This window comes from Drosophila mojavensis, unplaced genomic scaffold, assembly GCF_018153725.1.
Source record: "Drosophila mojavensis isolate 15081-1352.22 unplaced genomic scaffold, ASM1815372v1 contig_36, whole genome shotgun sequence".
NCBI classification, from domain to species: Eukaryota; Metazoa; Arthropoda; class Insecta; order Diptera; family Drosophilidae; genus Drosophila; species Drosophila mojavensis.
In genome coordinates this window covers 5,350,241-5,360,195 of record NW_025318858.1, presented here as the reverse complement: position 1 = coordinate 5,360,195, position 9,955 = coordinate 5,350,241, and the positions used below count along the sequence as shown (strand labels likewise).

At 45.9% G+C, this 9,955-nt stretch overlaps 3 protein-coding genes across 6 annotated transcripts; 2 read left to right on the top strand and 1 right to left on the bottom strand.

Moving 5' to 3' along the window:
- Nucleotides 1–124: 124 nt before the first annotated feature.
- LOC6576018 (E3 ubiquitin-protein ligase msl-2) lies at nt 125–3,730 on the top strand. 3 transcript variants are annotated; one of them, XM_015164922.3, is made up of 4 exons: nt 125–214; nt 338–2,821; nt 2,902–3,253; nt 3,549–3,730. In XM_015164922.3, the coding sequence occupies exons 2-4, from the start codon at nt 598–600 to the stop codon at nt 3,610–3,612; spliced, it is 2,640 nt and encodes an 879-aa protein (XP_015020408.2). In that variant the 5' UTR covers nt 125–214; nt 338–597; the 3' UTR covers nt 3,613–3,730. The 3 variants fall into 3 exon arrangements, with proteins under 3 accessions (XP_015020408.2, XP_002002022.3, XP_032584796.2); XM_002001986.4 differs by having other exon boundaries at nt 154–2,821; XM_032728905.2 differs by having other exon boundaries at nt 154–2,821; nt 2,902–3,730.
- A 1,287-nt stretch (nt 3,731–5,017) lies between these two features.
- On the top strand, nt 5,018–6,843 carry LOC6576017. Of its 2 annotated transcripts, none has more exons than XM_015164921.3 (3): nt 5,018–5,228; nt 5,308–5,571; nt 5,632–6,843. In XM_015164921.3, the coding sequence occupies exons 1-3, from the start codon at nt 5,159–5,161 to the stop codon at nt 6,639–6,641; spliced, it is 1,344 nt and encodes a 447-aa protein (XP_015020407.1). In that variant the 5' UTR covers nt 5,018–5,158; the 3' UTR covers nt 6,642–6,843. The 2 variants fall into 2 exon arrangements, with proteins under 2 accessions (XP_015020407.1, XP_002002021.1); XM_002001985.4 differs by having other exon boundaries at nt 5,019–5,228; nt 5,305–5,571.
- Nucleotides 6,844–6,852: 9 nt separating this feature from the next.
- LOC6576016 (exocyst complex component 2) lies at nt 6,853–9,895 on the bottom strand. Its single transcript, XM_002001984.4, has 4 exons — nt 9,681–9,895; nt 9,002–9,616; nt 7,097–8,936; nt 6,853–7,024 (listed from the first exon to the last, which is right to left on the bottom strand). Exons 1-4 carry the CDS (start codon nt 9,787–9,789, stop codon nt 6,886–6,888), a joined length of 2,703 nt encoding a protein of 900 aa, XP_002002020.1. The 5' UTR covers nt 9,790–9,895; the 3' UTR covers nt 6,853–6,885.
- Nucleotides 9,896–9,955: the final 60 nt, after the last annotated feature.

Here is a 9,955-nt window from a genome sequence, read left to right as displayed (position 1 = left end):
ATATGTTTGTATTGCAGGCGCATTGTGTCGTTTTTGAATTTACATTCAATTATTATTATTATTATATTATGCATCCCTGCCCTGTATCAGTATTTTTTCATCAAGTTGGCAGCTCGGCTGCTATTCACAGCGATGAGTGAGACGGTCGCCATGAAACGGTCACATTGCACTGCTAAGAATATAAAACGCAGGCACGGCGTTCCATTTATCTTTGGTAATTTTACTCCTCAATTGATAAAAACAAAGTGAAAATTAAAAATGACTTGAATAACTTTTAGAATACATAACCATCTTTTTTTTTTTTTTTTTTTTTTGATTTTTTTTTGCACGTGAATAGTATTTCTAAGTATTTAGCCGCTAAGTGAAAACAACAACAACAACAACATCTATTGCTAGAGGAACGCCAGCCAACAAATTCGATGAAAGCCGGTGAAAACGTACAGCTAATGAAATTAAATAACATGTTTTAACGGAAGCGCGGTGCAGCTACGGCAAGGCAGGCGGCAAACGCAGCAGCTCGCCCAGCGCAGTATCCGACTAACGGGAACTGTCATTAAACGTTTATCCACATTTTTCTATTGTCCATCCATTTACACAATGGAGGCACAAAGACTTTATATACAAATTACGCTACTCTCATTGAAGTCCGCGTCGAACTTGTCGACCCGTCGCATTCATGAGATCAATACTGGTATTGGTGAACTGCGTCAGCTGCTGTCGTGTGCCGTCTGCTGTAAGCTGCTCAATGATCCCTACAAGCCGAAGGGACGCCGTTGTGGTCACCATGTTTGCCGGCTGTGCATGCGTGGACGTAAAAATCTGTGGCCCAGTTGTCCGCAGTGCAAGGACTGTTCAGATTTCCGCACCTACGAGGAGAACAAAACAATGGCTCTGCAGTTGCTGTGCTATAAAACGCTCTGTGTGCATTTACGGCAGTCTGCGCTGTATTCGGAGTTCTTTCATCTGCGACCGGACATTAAGACTTCAATCAACGTCGAGCGGAAGCCACGGATTCGGCTCCCGAATAGATCGACACAGTGGTTCATAGAGGAGGGCGCCAACTATGAGAATATGTCTGAAACATTTTTGCTCCAGCCGGATTTACCGTTTCTTGCAAATGCTCCGTCATCGTTGCCAGCGGAGACGCCTCCAACGACAGCGGCCACCACTCCTGAGCTGCCGTACGAGCAGCATATGCCGAATCAGTTGTCCATTACGGACATTGAGCTGGAGGCAGCTGCAACTGGGGAGCAGGCGCAGTATGCTCATCCATTGCCCATGATGACATCCGGAGCACGAATGTTGACACACACTCACATCGCACCCCAGCCCCAGCAAGTGCTCGTTCCCGCGGATGAACCAATGTTGCCAGCCGGTTACATCGAATCGCCGTGGTCGGATCAAGTGGATCTATCGGGAGCTTTTACGATACCTGCGGATTATGTCAACAGCACGTCCAACTATACAACCTATGTAATGCCGAATGGCGAGGTGCATATGGCCCCCATTGGTCAGGTAGTGCAGCTATCACATCAAGAGCAGCTATCAGAGCAGGATCAGCTATCACAACAAGAGCAACTGTCACAAGAGGAGCAGCTCGCAGAAGTCGCAACAGTTGAACCTATGGAAACAGTTGAGCCAGATGTGCCAATTGTCGCCAGCACCTCCAAGGCGACTGCTTTTAAGTCAGTGAATGCCAGTGGCTCCATAAAACGGCGTCGTGCACAAATGCTGCTCGACCATGTGGAGGACGAGGAACTGTTGCCAAGCACCAAAGCCGTTGCGCCCACGAGCACGCTCACAAATTTCCGTAATAAGAAACCCACTATAATCTCGTCGGTTCAGGTTAAGCCGCCAACAGCAACAGGATCACCCATAAGGACAGTAGCAGCTGCTCCAATAGCTACAGATCCAGCTACAGCTCCAGTTCCAGTAGCTGCAGTTCCAATGGCTGCCGTTCCAGCTCAAGTATCTGCAGTTCCAGCGTCTCTAGCTCCAGTTCCAGTAGCTGCAGTTCCTATATCTGCAGTTCCTCCTTCAATGGCTATAGTTCCAGCTCCAATAGCTACAGCTCCAGCTTCAATAGCTGCAGTTCCTGCTCCAATAGCTGCAATTCCAGCTCCAATCGCTGCAGTTCCGGCTCCAATCACTGCACCTCCAGCTACAAAAGTTATAGTTCCAGCAGCTCCCAAGCCTGTTGCGACTACTGTTGTCAAGGCTGCTCCGAAGCCTGCTCCGATGACTGCTGCCAAGCCTGTTCCGAAGCCTCCTGCCAAACCTGTTGCCAAGCCTGTTGCCAGGTCTGCTCCCAAGCCTGCTGCAGCAACTCATATTGCAACCGCTGCCAAAGCTGCACTTCCTGTGTCTGCGTCAGTCGTTGCAAAAACTCCTGCAGCTACCGCTAAAATGGCGACCATGCCACACACATCCACGCCAAAAGCGATAGTCCATAAGCCCAAGCCCAAGGATGCGCGCATGTCACACATCTGTCGCTGTGGCACCACCTCGGCACCTGGTAAGGCGACCTGTCGCAATTCGCGCTGCACTTGCTATGTGGCGGGCAAATCGTGTGTGGATTGCAAATGCATTGGTTGCAAGAATCCACATCAGGATGCAACTGATACGAGTGATGAGGAGGACTTTAACATGGATATAGAAACAGAGGTGGCACCAGCCGAGGAGCCCGCTGAGGAGCCCGTTGAGGAACCCACTCCAGCATCAACTGACATGCAATCAGGCTTCACATTAGTGCCCCTTGACAATCTACAGCAATCGCAGCATCCGCTGGTCCTCATGCAAAACGAGAATGGTCAATACCAGGGTATGTTAGAGGCTTGAGTATAGTTTCCCTTGGCCTTTGCAAACATTCAGTGAATAATTTCTCTTGATCTTCCACGGCAGGTTTCAACATATTCAATGGCAGTGAGCCCGTCGATCCGGCCACGCTGGGTTTTCAGCGCGTACCGTTGCGTAGCAATGATGGGAACTCATCAATACCTGAATTTGCTTATATAATGCCACCGCCGACGGTGGAGCCAACGACAGCCACAACGGAGCCAGATCCACCACCATCACCCACAATGGAGCGCCCGGCGAAGAGATTCAAGAGCTTCCGCAAGAGGTTAGATATGGAACGCAATGTGCTCAGAAAGTCGGCCGATATGCTTGTCAGCGCTGGTAATGCTGCTGCTGGCGACGGCAGTATGGACGGTGACAAGGATGAGGCCATTTTGGAGCGTATCTTCTCGGATTTGTAAGCAATCAGTGTAGTAGACGGGCTAACCGGCCTCGCAATTTGTACATGGTCCTCGTTTTATAGTTGCCATCATGTTCGTTTAGTTGTGTATGTTGTAAATATTTGTATGTAGGTAGAACTGTGCGTGTCTCTTCATGTATGTGTGTCCTGTACCTGTGGACCGATATATACCACTATTTGTATATATATTTATGATACCTAAATCCGATTCAGGTACAGGACAAACCATTTCTCTGGTCGGTTGCAATCGACTTAAGCGCTCATCCCCTCATCTCATCTTATTTTATTTCAGCTCTTATTTTCAATGCACAATCGTATCTTACACATTTTATGCTTGTTTTATTCACGTTGATTAGCTGGTTTAACCAGCAGCTCAAGAAATTCACATTCACTCATCTACACAGATCTGTTAAGATCATCACACTTGAAGACGTTGAGTGACAACTGAAATTATTTATATTTTATCCAATGTAATTCCTTATGTATTTGATTTGATCCTTATCTATCCCTAAGTGATATATATGTATGTTTACGTACATAGCAAGCAAAATAGCTTGATAATCTTTTTTACGCTTAAGTCGGGCGCCGCAGTGCAGGGCTCATACGTCTGCACGAACTGAGGGAAACGGAAAGCAAAGCAATTTGTATTAATTACTCGTTCAACGAATTGTAACAATTAGTCAAAGTCTAATACCAATAATAATTATTATAATATGTATTATGTATTATAATAATTATTATTCATTGAATGCTTTGTATGCGGCCGCTGTAAACCAAAAAAGGAAAAACTACAAAAACAATTTTTTTTTTCATAGTTTGTAAGGCAATTTTTTTCATAGATGTAAGAAAATTTTTTTTGTATAGCTATAAGATAATTTTTTTCATAAGATTAAGCCAATTTTTTTAATATTTTTAAGCGCAAAGTTTGTCATTAGTTTAAGGCGATATTTTTTTTCATATCTTTAAGCAAATTTTTTTGAGCACGAAACATATTTAAACTTTTTTTTTTTAGCACGAAACCCCCTTTTTTTTGAGCACGTGAAAACATTTTTTTTTATTATTATTTTAAGATTGTGTATGAATTGAATTTAAAATCCTAATTGCAAAAAATGTAAATGCAAATTGAACAATAAAAATGAAACTAAAACTAAAACAATTTGTTAAATCCGTTAGGTGTTGCAAAAGATGTAAAGAATGTTGGACAAAAAAATTGTCAAAATTTAAAGCGTGTAACAAAAGACGTTTCAAACTTATTGCTAAATTATGAATTGAAAAATACGATATAGTTGTTATTTCGTATTGTGCCAATTTGATATAGTTTTGGCATAAGACTTATTTCTGAATTTAACCAAGATGCTAGCTCGTTTAGACTGCTCATTCGTTATATAACGACAAATTCTTCAAATATGGTTTATAATATATGTAAAAAAAACAAAAAATAAAATTATATCAGAATCATAATACCATATTATTTGTAGAATTTGTAGGAGCTATAGCTCGTTAGCAGTATATGCAAATGCAATGCCATGGAATTTATATAAACTTCTCGATGCGATGCTGCTCAAATTGAATGGCTCAGCCACGCGCTCACTCAATTCCCAGATTCAGAAGGGGGAGCAGAATAAACAGCATCGAGCTCGACTCAAATTCGGTTTAGCTCAACATTAGCCGTGCCCTTTGATAAGCGCGACGGCTGCTGATGCTGCTGCTGCTTGCTGCTACTGTGCTCATCATTATCTCTTGATTAACGCAGCGGACAGTCGTCAGTTCGACTTCGAGTCCGAGTGGAGGCAGCAGCAAGTGCGCATCCGTCATCCAGTGTGTCTGTGTGTTCTTGTTGTTGTTGTTGTTTTAGTTCCTCAACTGATAAGCAGAGATTAATATATTCAAAATCGCACAAAGATGAAAGTGCTGATAGTTTTTCTCGTAGCATACCTAATCCTGGGCAGCGTGCGTGCGCAGGATGAAAACGGTGAGCAGCTGTGCAAATAAGTTTAATTTAAGTTCATAGTTATCTATAAAGTTCAGTTGAACCTTGTCACCCGTAGCAGAGGCTAACGACGAGAACGATGAGGCGCACAATATTGAGGCAGCCCAAAATCGCGTGGCCGCACAAATCGAAGGTCTGCTGGAGCACTACAAGCAGGAGGATCCAGTTGGAGTGCCAGGTGCACCCATACCGGATCCAATGGATGTGCCCGATATGGCCAAGAGTCTGGGCATGGCTAATCTGAACATGTTGAAAGTGAAGGCCTACGGCCTGTCCAAATTTCGCATATCCACCGTCGACGTGGACTTCAAAAAGATGAAGGCAGGTGACAAGGAAATGAGTTCAATCTGATCGTAATCCTTTCCATCTGGTTTATTGCAGGCAGAGGCAGGCATACAGCTGGACCAAATGCTGGTCAAGGGCAACTATATACTTAGCTCCTTTTTCTCTAAGGCCAACGGACCGTTCACCGTCATCCTAAAGAAGGTCTATGTCCGTTGCTCGGTGACGCTCGGGGTGGAGCGCGATGGTCATCTGACCACGGAGCACATTGATATGGACATTACCTTTGGTGAGATGGCTATGGATTTCCAGAATCTTGGCTTCTTGGGCAGCGTCTTCCAGGGCATCATCAATTCAGCACCCAATTTGGTATTCGATGCCATGAAACCCTTTATGCTGCAGGAGGCGGACAAGCAGATGCGCGGTGAGATCAATACAAGGATTGAGAAATTCATGGGAGACCGCCGCATGCCCAATTCGATAACGCCACTGGACAGCGCCATTGCTGGCCTACGCAAAATGGTCAGAGAGAAGGGCTACGATCCGTATCGCTTGGAAGACAAAAATCGCACCATGGGCGTCTTTAGTGTACAGCTCACCAACACTTGGATTACGGGCTGTTCGAGTTTCTATCGGGTGGGCAATGTAACTGCCGCCATGCACAACAACACCATATCGATGCGCATGCAGTTGGGCACACAACAGATCACCGGAGCTGGGCAATGGGAGGTTGGATTTGGCCTGATGACTCGAGTGGGTCATGTTCAGTTCACCGTGCAGCATATCCGTGCTACAGTGGAGATCAGCCAGCCATTGGACACACGCAAGCGACCACAGATCAACGATCTTCAATTCGACATGGGCAATATTCAGGTGCGCTGCGATGGAGCCGGCACTCTGGACTATGTCATGGAGTTTGTCGTCAATGTGCTGCCCAATCTGTTGCGCTATCAGATCATGGATGCCATCGAGAATCCCATTAAGCAGCGTGTCCAAGAGAAATTCAATGCCATCGATGTGGAACAGGTACTCAAGGTGGCCTTGGAGAAATACAAAAAAGATGGCTTGAATTTCATCTACGAATACAAGCTTGATAATTTGCCATTTAACTAATTAATTGTTTTTTTTTTGTAAAGCTTTCTTTTATATATGTAAATCTTAAGAGTTTTACTCTGCAATGTAAGCATTACTTTGCCAATTAAATACAATTCAAATAATACAATTACTCTAGCAAATGAAAACTCAAATCAATTATATAAAATTATAATAGAAAGTTTTCGCTAAAGTAATTGTTCAGAAAATCGCAAATGATAAATAGTTGATATATATATAACTAAATTGTGGAGAGGAAATGTGCTCAGGGCTCCTTGACAGCAAAGCAAAGCAATTGCAGGCGCATATTCCGTTTGACACGTTCCAAAATCTCATCCGCTTTGCGTTTCTGTTCGCCATTGAGGGGCGGACTAATGGCCTCCAAGGCCTCCATAAAGTAGTTTCTATGGATAGAATGATAGATGGAGTTAATAAAGTAAATACTTAGATAAGCATATGAATAGAATTTAGCTCACTTGGCGGTCTCATTGGCATAGTTCTCGAGGCCATCGCGCAGCAGTCGTATATCCACATGTGCCTGAATGGCGCCCGTGTAGCTGAAATGCTGGACACAACTCATCAGGCGAGCAAGCTCCTCCGATATAGTCTGCACAATGGACTCCAGTATAGGACGCAGCAACGCGGGCGAGATGCTGTAAATCTCGGAGTAGACACCTACTAGATTGTCCAAGCATTCGTGCGCATACGGACGCAATTGGCCCAGGCCAATTTCCATCTCGTGATCCCATTGAAAGCGACCCAGGTACATGGACGGTTCGATGGTGCCCACCAATGGATCACCCTTATGCTCCACATACTCCTCCAGTAGATTGGTAAACAATTGATTGGCATTGTAGCGAGCCGTCTCAATAGCCAGCGTGGGCAGTGGATAGCCATGGCGCACAAAGATGTCGCCAATGTGCGCAAAGAAACTCTTGTTGCAATACGCGTAGTTGGCCAGGCAGCAGAGCATGCGTTGCTCCCAGTTGAGAGCAGCGCCTCCACCACTACCACCGCCACCACCAGACACCGACTCCGGTTGCTGGGCATTGGGAAAGCCCAGCAGCTGCGATACATTATGCGTGGGCGTCTCATCGTCATGCGAGGGATACGCCAGTTCGGCAATAACGCCGCTGAAAGTGGACAACAGCTCTTGCAAACGTTGGGTCACTTCACGCTGTCCATCCGAATGGGGCTCGAGCAGATTACCCTCACGCACCTCTGGCTGCATGCATACGGTCTGCACCTCTTCCAGAGTTTCCACTAACAGTGCTTCCAGTGCAGCGGGCAGTTGCGTCGCACCCGGATAATCCTCTACAGTTGTTTCCCATGTTTCCTGTGCGCCTAACTTCTTGCAACGATCCGTGGCTCGTTTAAATATGATGGAGAAGCAAAACAGACGCACTTCATCAATGAGCTTCTGTATGATATCCAGTGCATCCGAGGGCAGATCCAGTCCAATCAGCGTGGCATAAGCGATGCGCGTGTAACGCAAACATTGCGGAATCCATGGCAAGAAATGGTGCGTAGCCGATGAGGAGCCAATTGGCCAGGATAGGCCGCTCGACTGCCGCAGAGCACGCTGATCTGCAGCAATGAGAATGGTCAAGCGGAGATAGATACAAAACTTCTCGATCGCAGTTAAGACCATGCGCTTAAAGTCGCCCGGCTTGGGATCATGCGGTCCACGTAATTCGCCTGTGAAATACAGCTGGCCCAGGCGCCACAGATCGGGTAGCTGGGAGGCGGCTATATCGCAGAGTTCCTCGCAAAAGTTCACACGATTTGGCGGCTGATTGGGATCGCGGCTCTTGGCCTTCTCCTGTGTCGCTGCATCTTTAGTAGCATACTGGTCGAAGGTCTGACGGAATGTGGATTCCAAGTACTTGGCACGTGCCTCGATGGCATCCCAGGCGGGATCCGTATTGCGCAACCGGTCGCCAATCGCTGTGCCGCTCTGCTGCATTTCGAGGCTAGTAAGCGCCTTGATTAGCTTCTTTTGCTGCTCTACACTCTGCGGCATCTTTACCACCTTCTCGTGCAGTTGTCTACGGATCAATAAAATGCGCTGATCCACCTCCTCGAGCACTTGACGGAAGATGGCCAGTTCCGTTTTCCCAAACAGATTCTTCGCACGCGAATAGTCATTGACCACAATGTCATATTCCCCAGCCTTGGCTCGCCGATCCACGCTGTTGGGCAAACAGAACAGAAACTTGTGACGCGACAGAGCGAAGAGTACCGACCGTGTGGAGTCTGCCTTCTCCTTCCGCACGAGCACATCATTGAAAATCTTTTGAGATTCACTGATGGAGTCTGCAAACGATAAGTAGAAGTAGCTACATATATAGAAAGATATTATATATATTATAACTACTCACTCTCAATGGACTGCTCGAGTACTTGAAAAGGTTCTTTGCCGTACAGTTTGACATCCTCTTGGAATTTATCGCGTATATTCATTAGAGTGTCCAGCTGATCGATTACCGAGCCCGCGTTAGATTTCAAAAAAGAGAGTTGTCCCTCTTTCTGGCTCTCGACTTTACGCTTTAGGTATGACAGGCCCGCCTTTAGGTCCTCAAATGAAGTGGCCAGGTGATTCTCGAGCAAAAACCAAGCGGGTGAGAAATTTTCCTGAGACAAATCGCCACAAGCATCGGGAAACAAATCGCGTAAGTCTTCTGGAATTTTTTGTTCATTCCCCTCAATGGAGAGTCCCAAAGGATCTTCCTGGGTCAGACCCGATTGGGTAAGAGTGCGTCGACCCCAGGCAAAGTTTTGCGATGGCGATTCCTCTATCCACACAGCCGACTCCTTGAGGGGTCCAATCGTTTCATGGTATGCTCGGAATTGAACCGTAGATGTGCCCACGCCTCCGCTGATGGTAGTGACTATAATATCACCCTTTCCCTTGGCTGGGCCAGTGCGTGCAATAATTTTATTAGGCGATTTCCACTCTGCCGACAGCAGACAGTCGGATCCACAGATTTTAAGACCTGAATATGCGTTGAAATAGTATGAGAAAAAGAAACAAACGCTGATTACCAATGTTTTATTTACCAATGAGATCCTGCGCACGACACCCCAGAAACTCGCCACGTATGATGACGCGGGTACCAGGCGGACCTTCCTTAGGTGATAGTCCCGTTACCACCGGCTGCGGGGCCATCACGTACAAAATAAATAATAATAATAATAAATGAACAACGCCTACAAAATTGCAGCCGGATCAACAAACTCGATGCTTTTTCAATAAGCGTACAGTGTGTAAACACCATTTCATTATTTGTGCCATCAGTGTTATCGACAGTGTGTACACACGAACAGCTGATCAA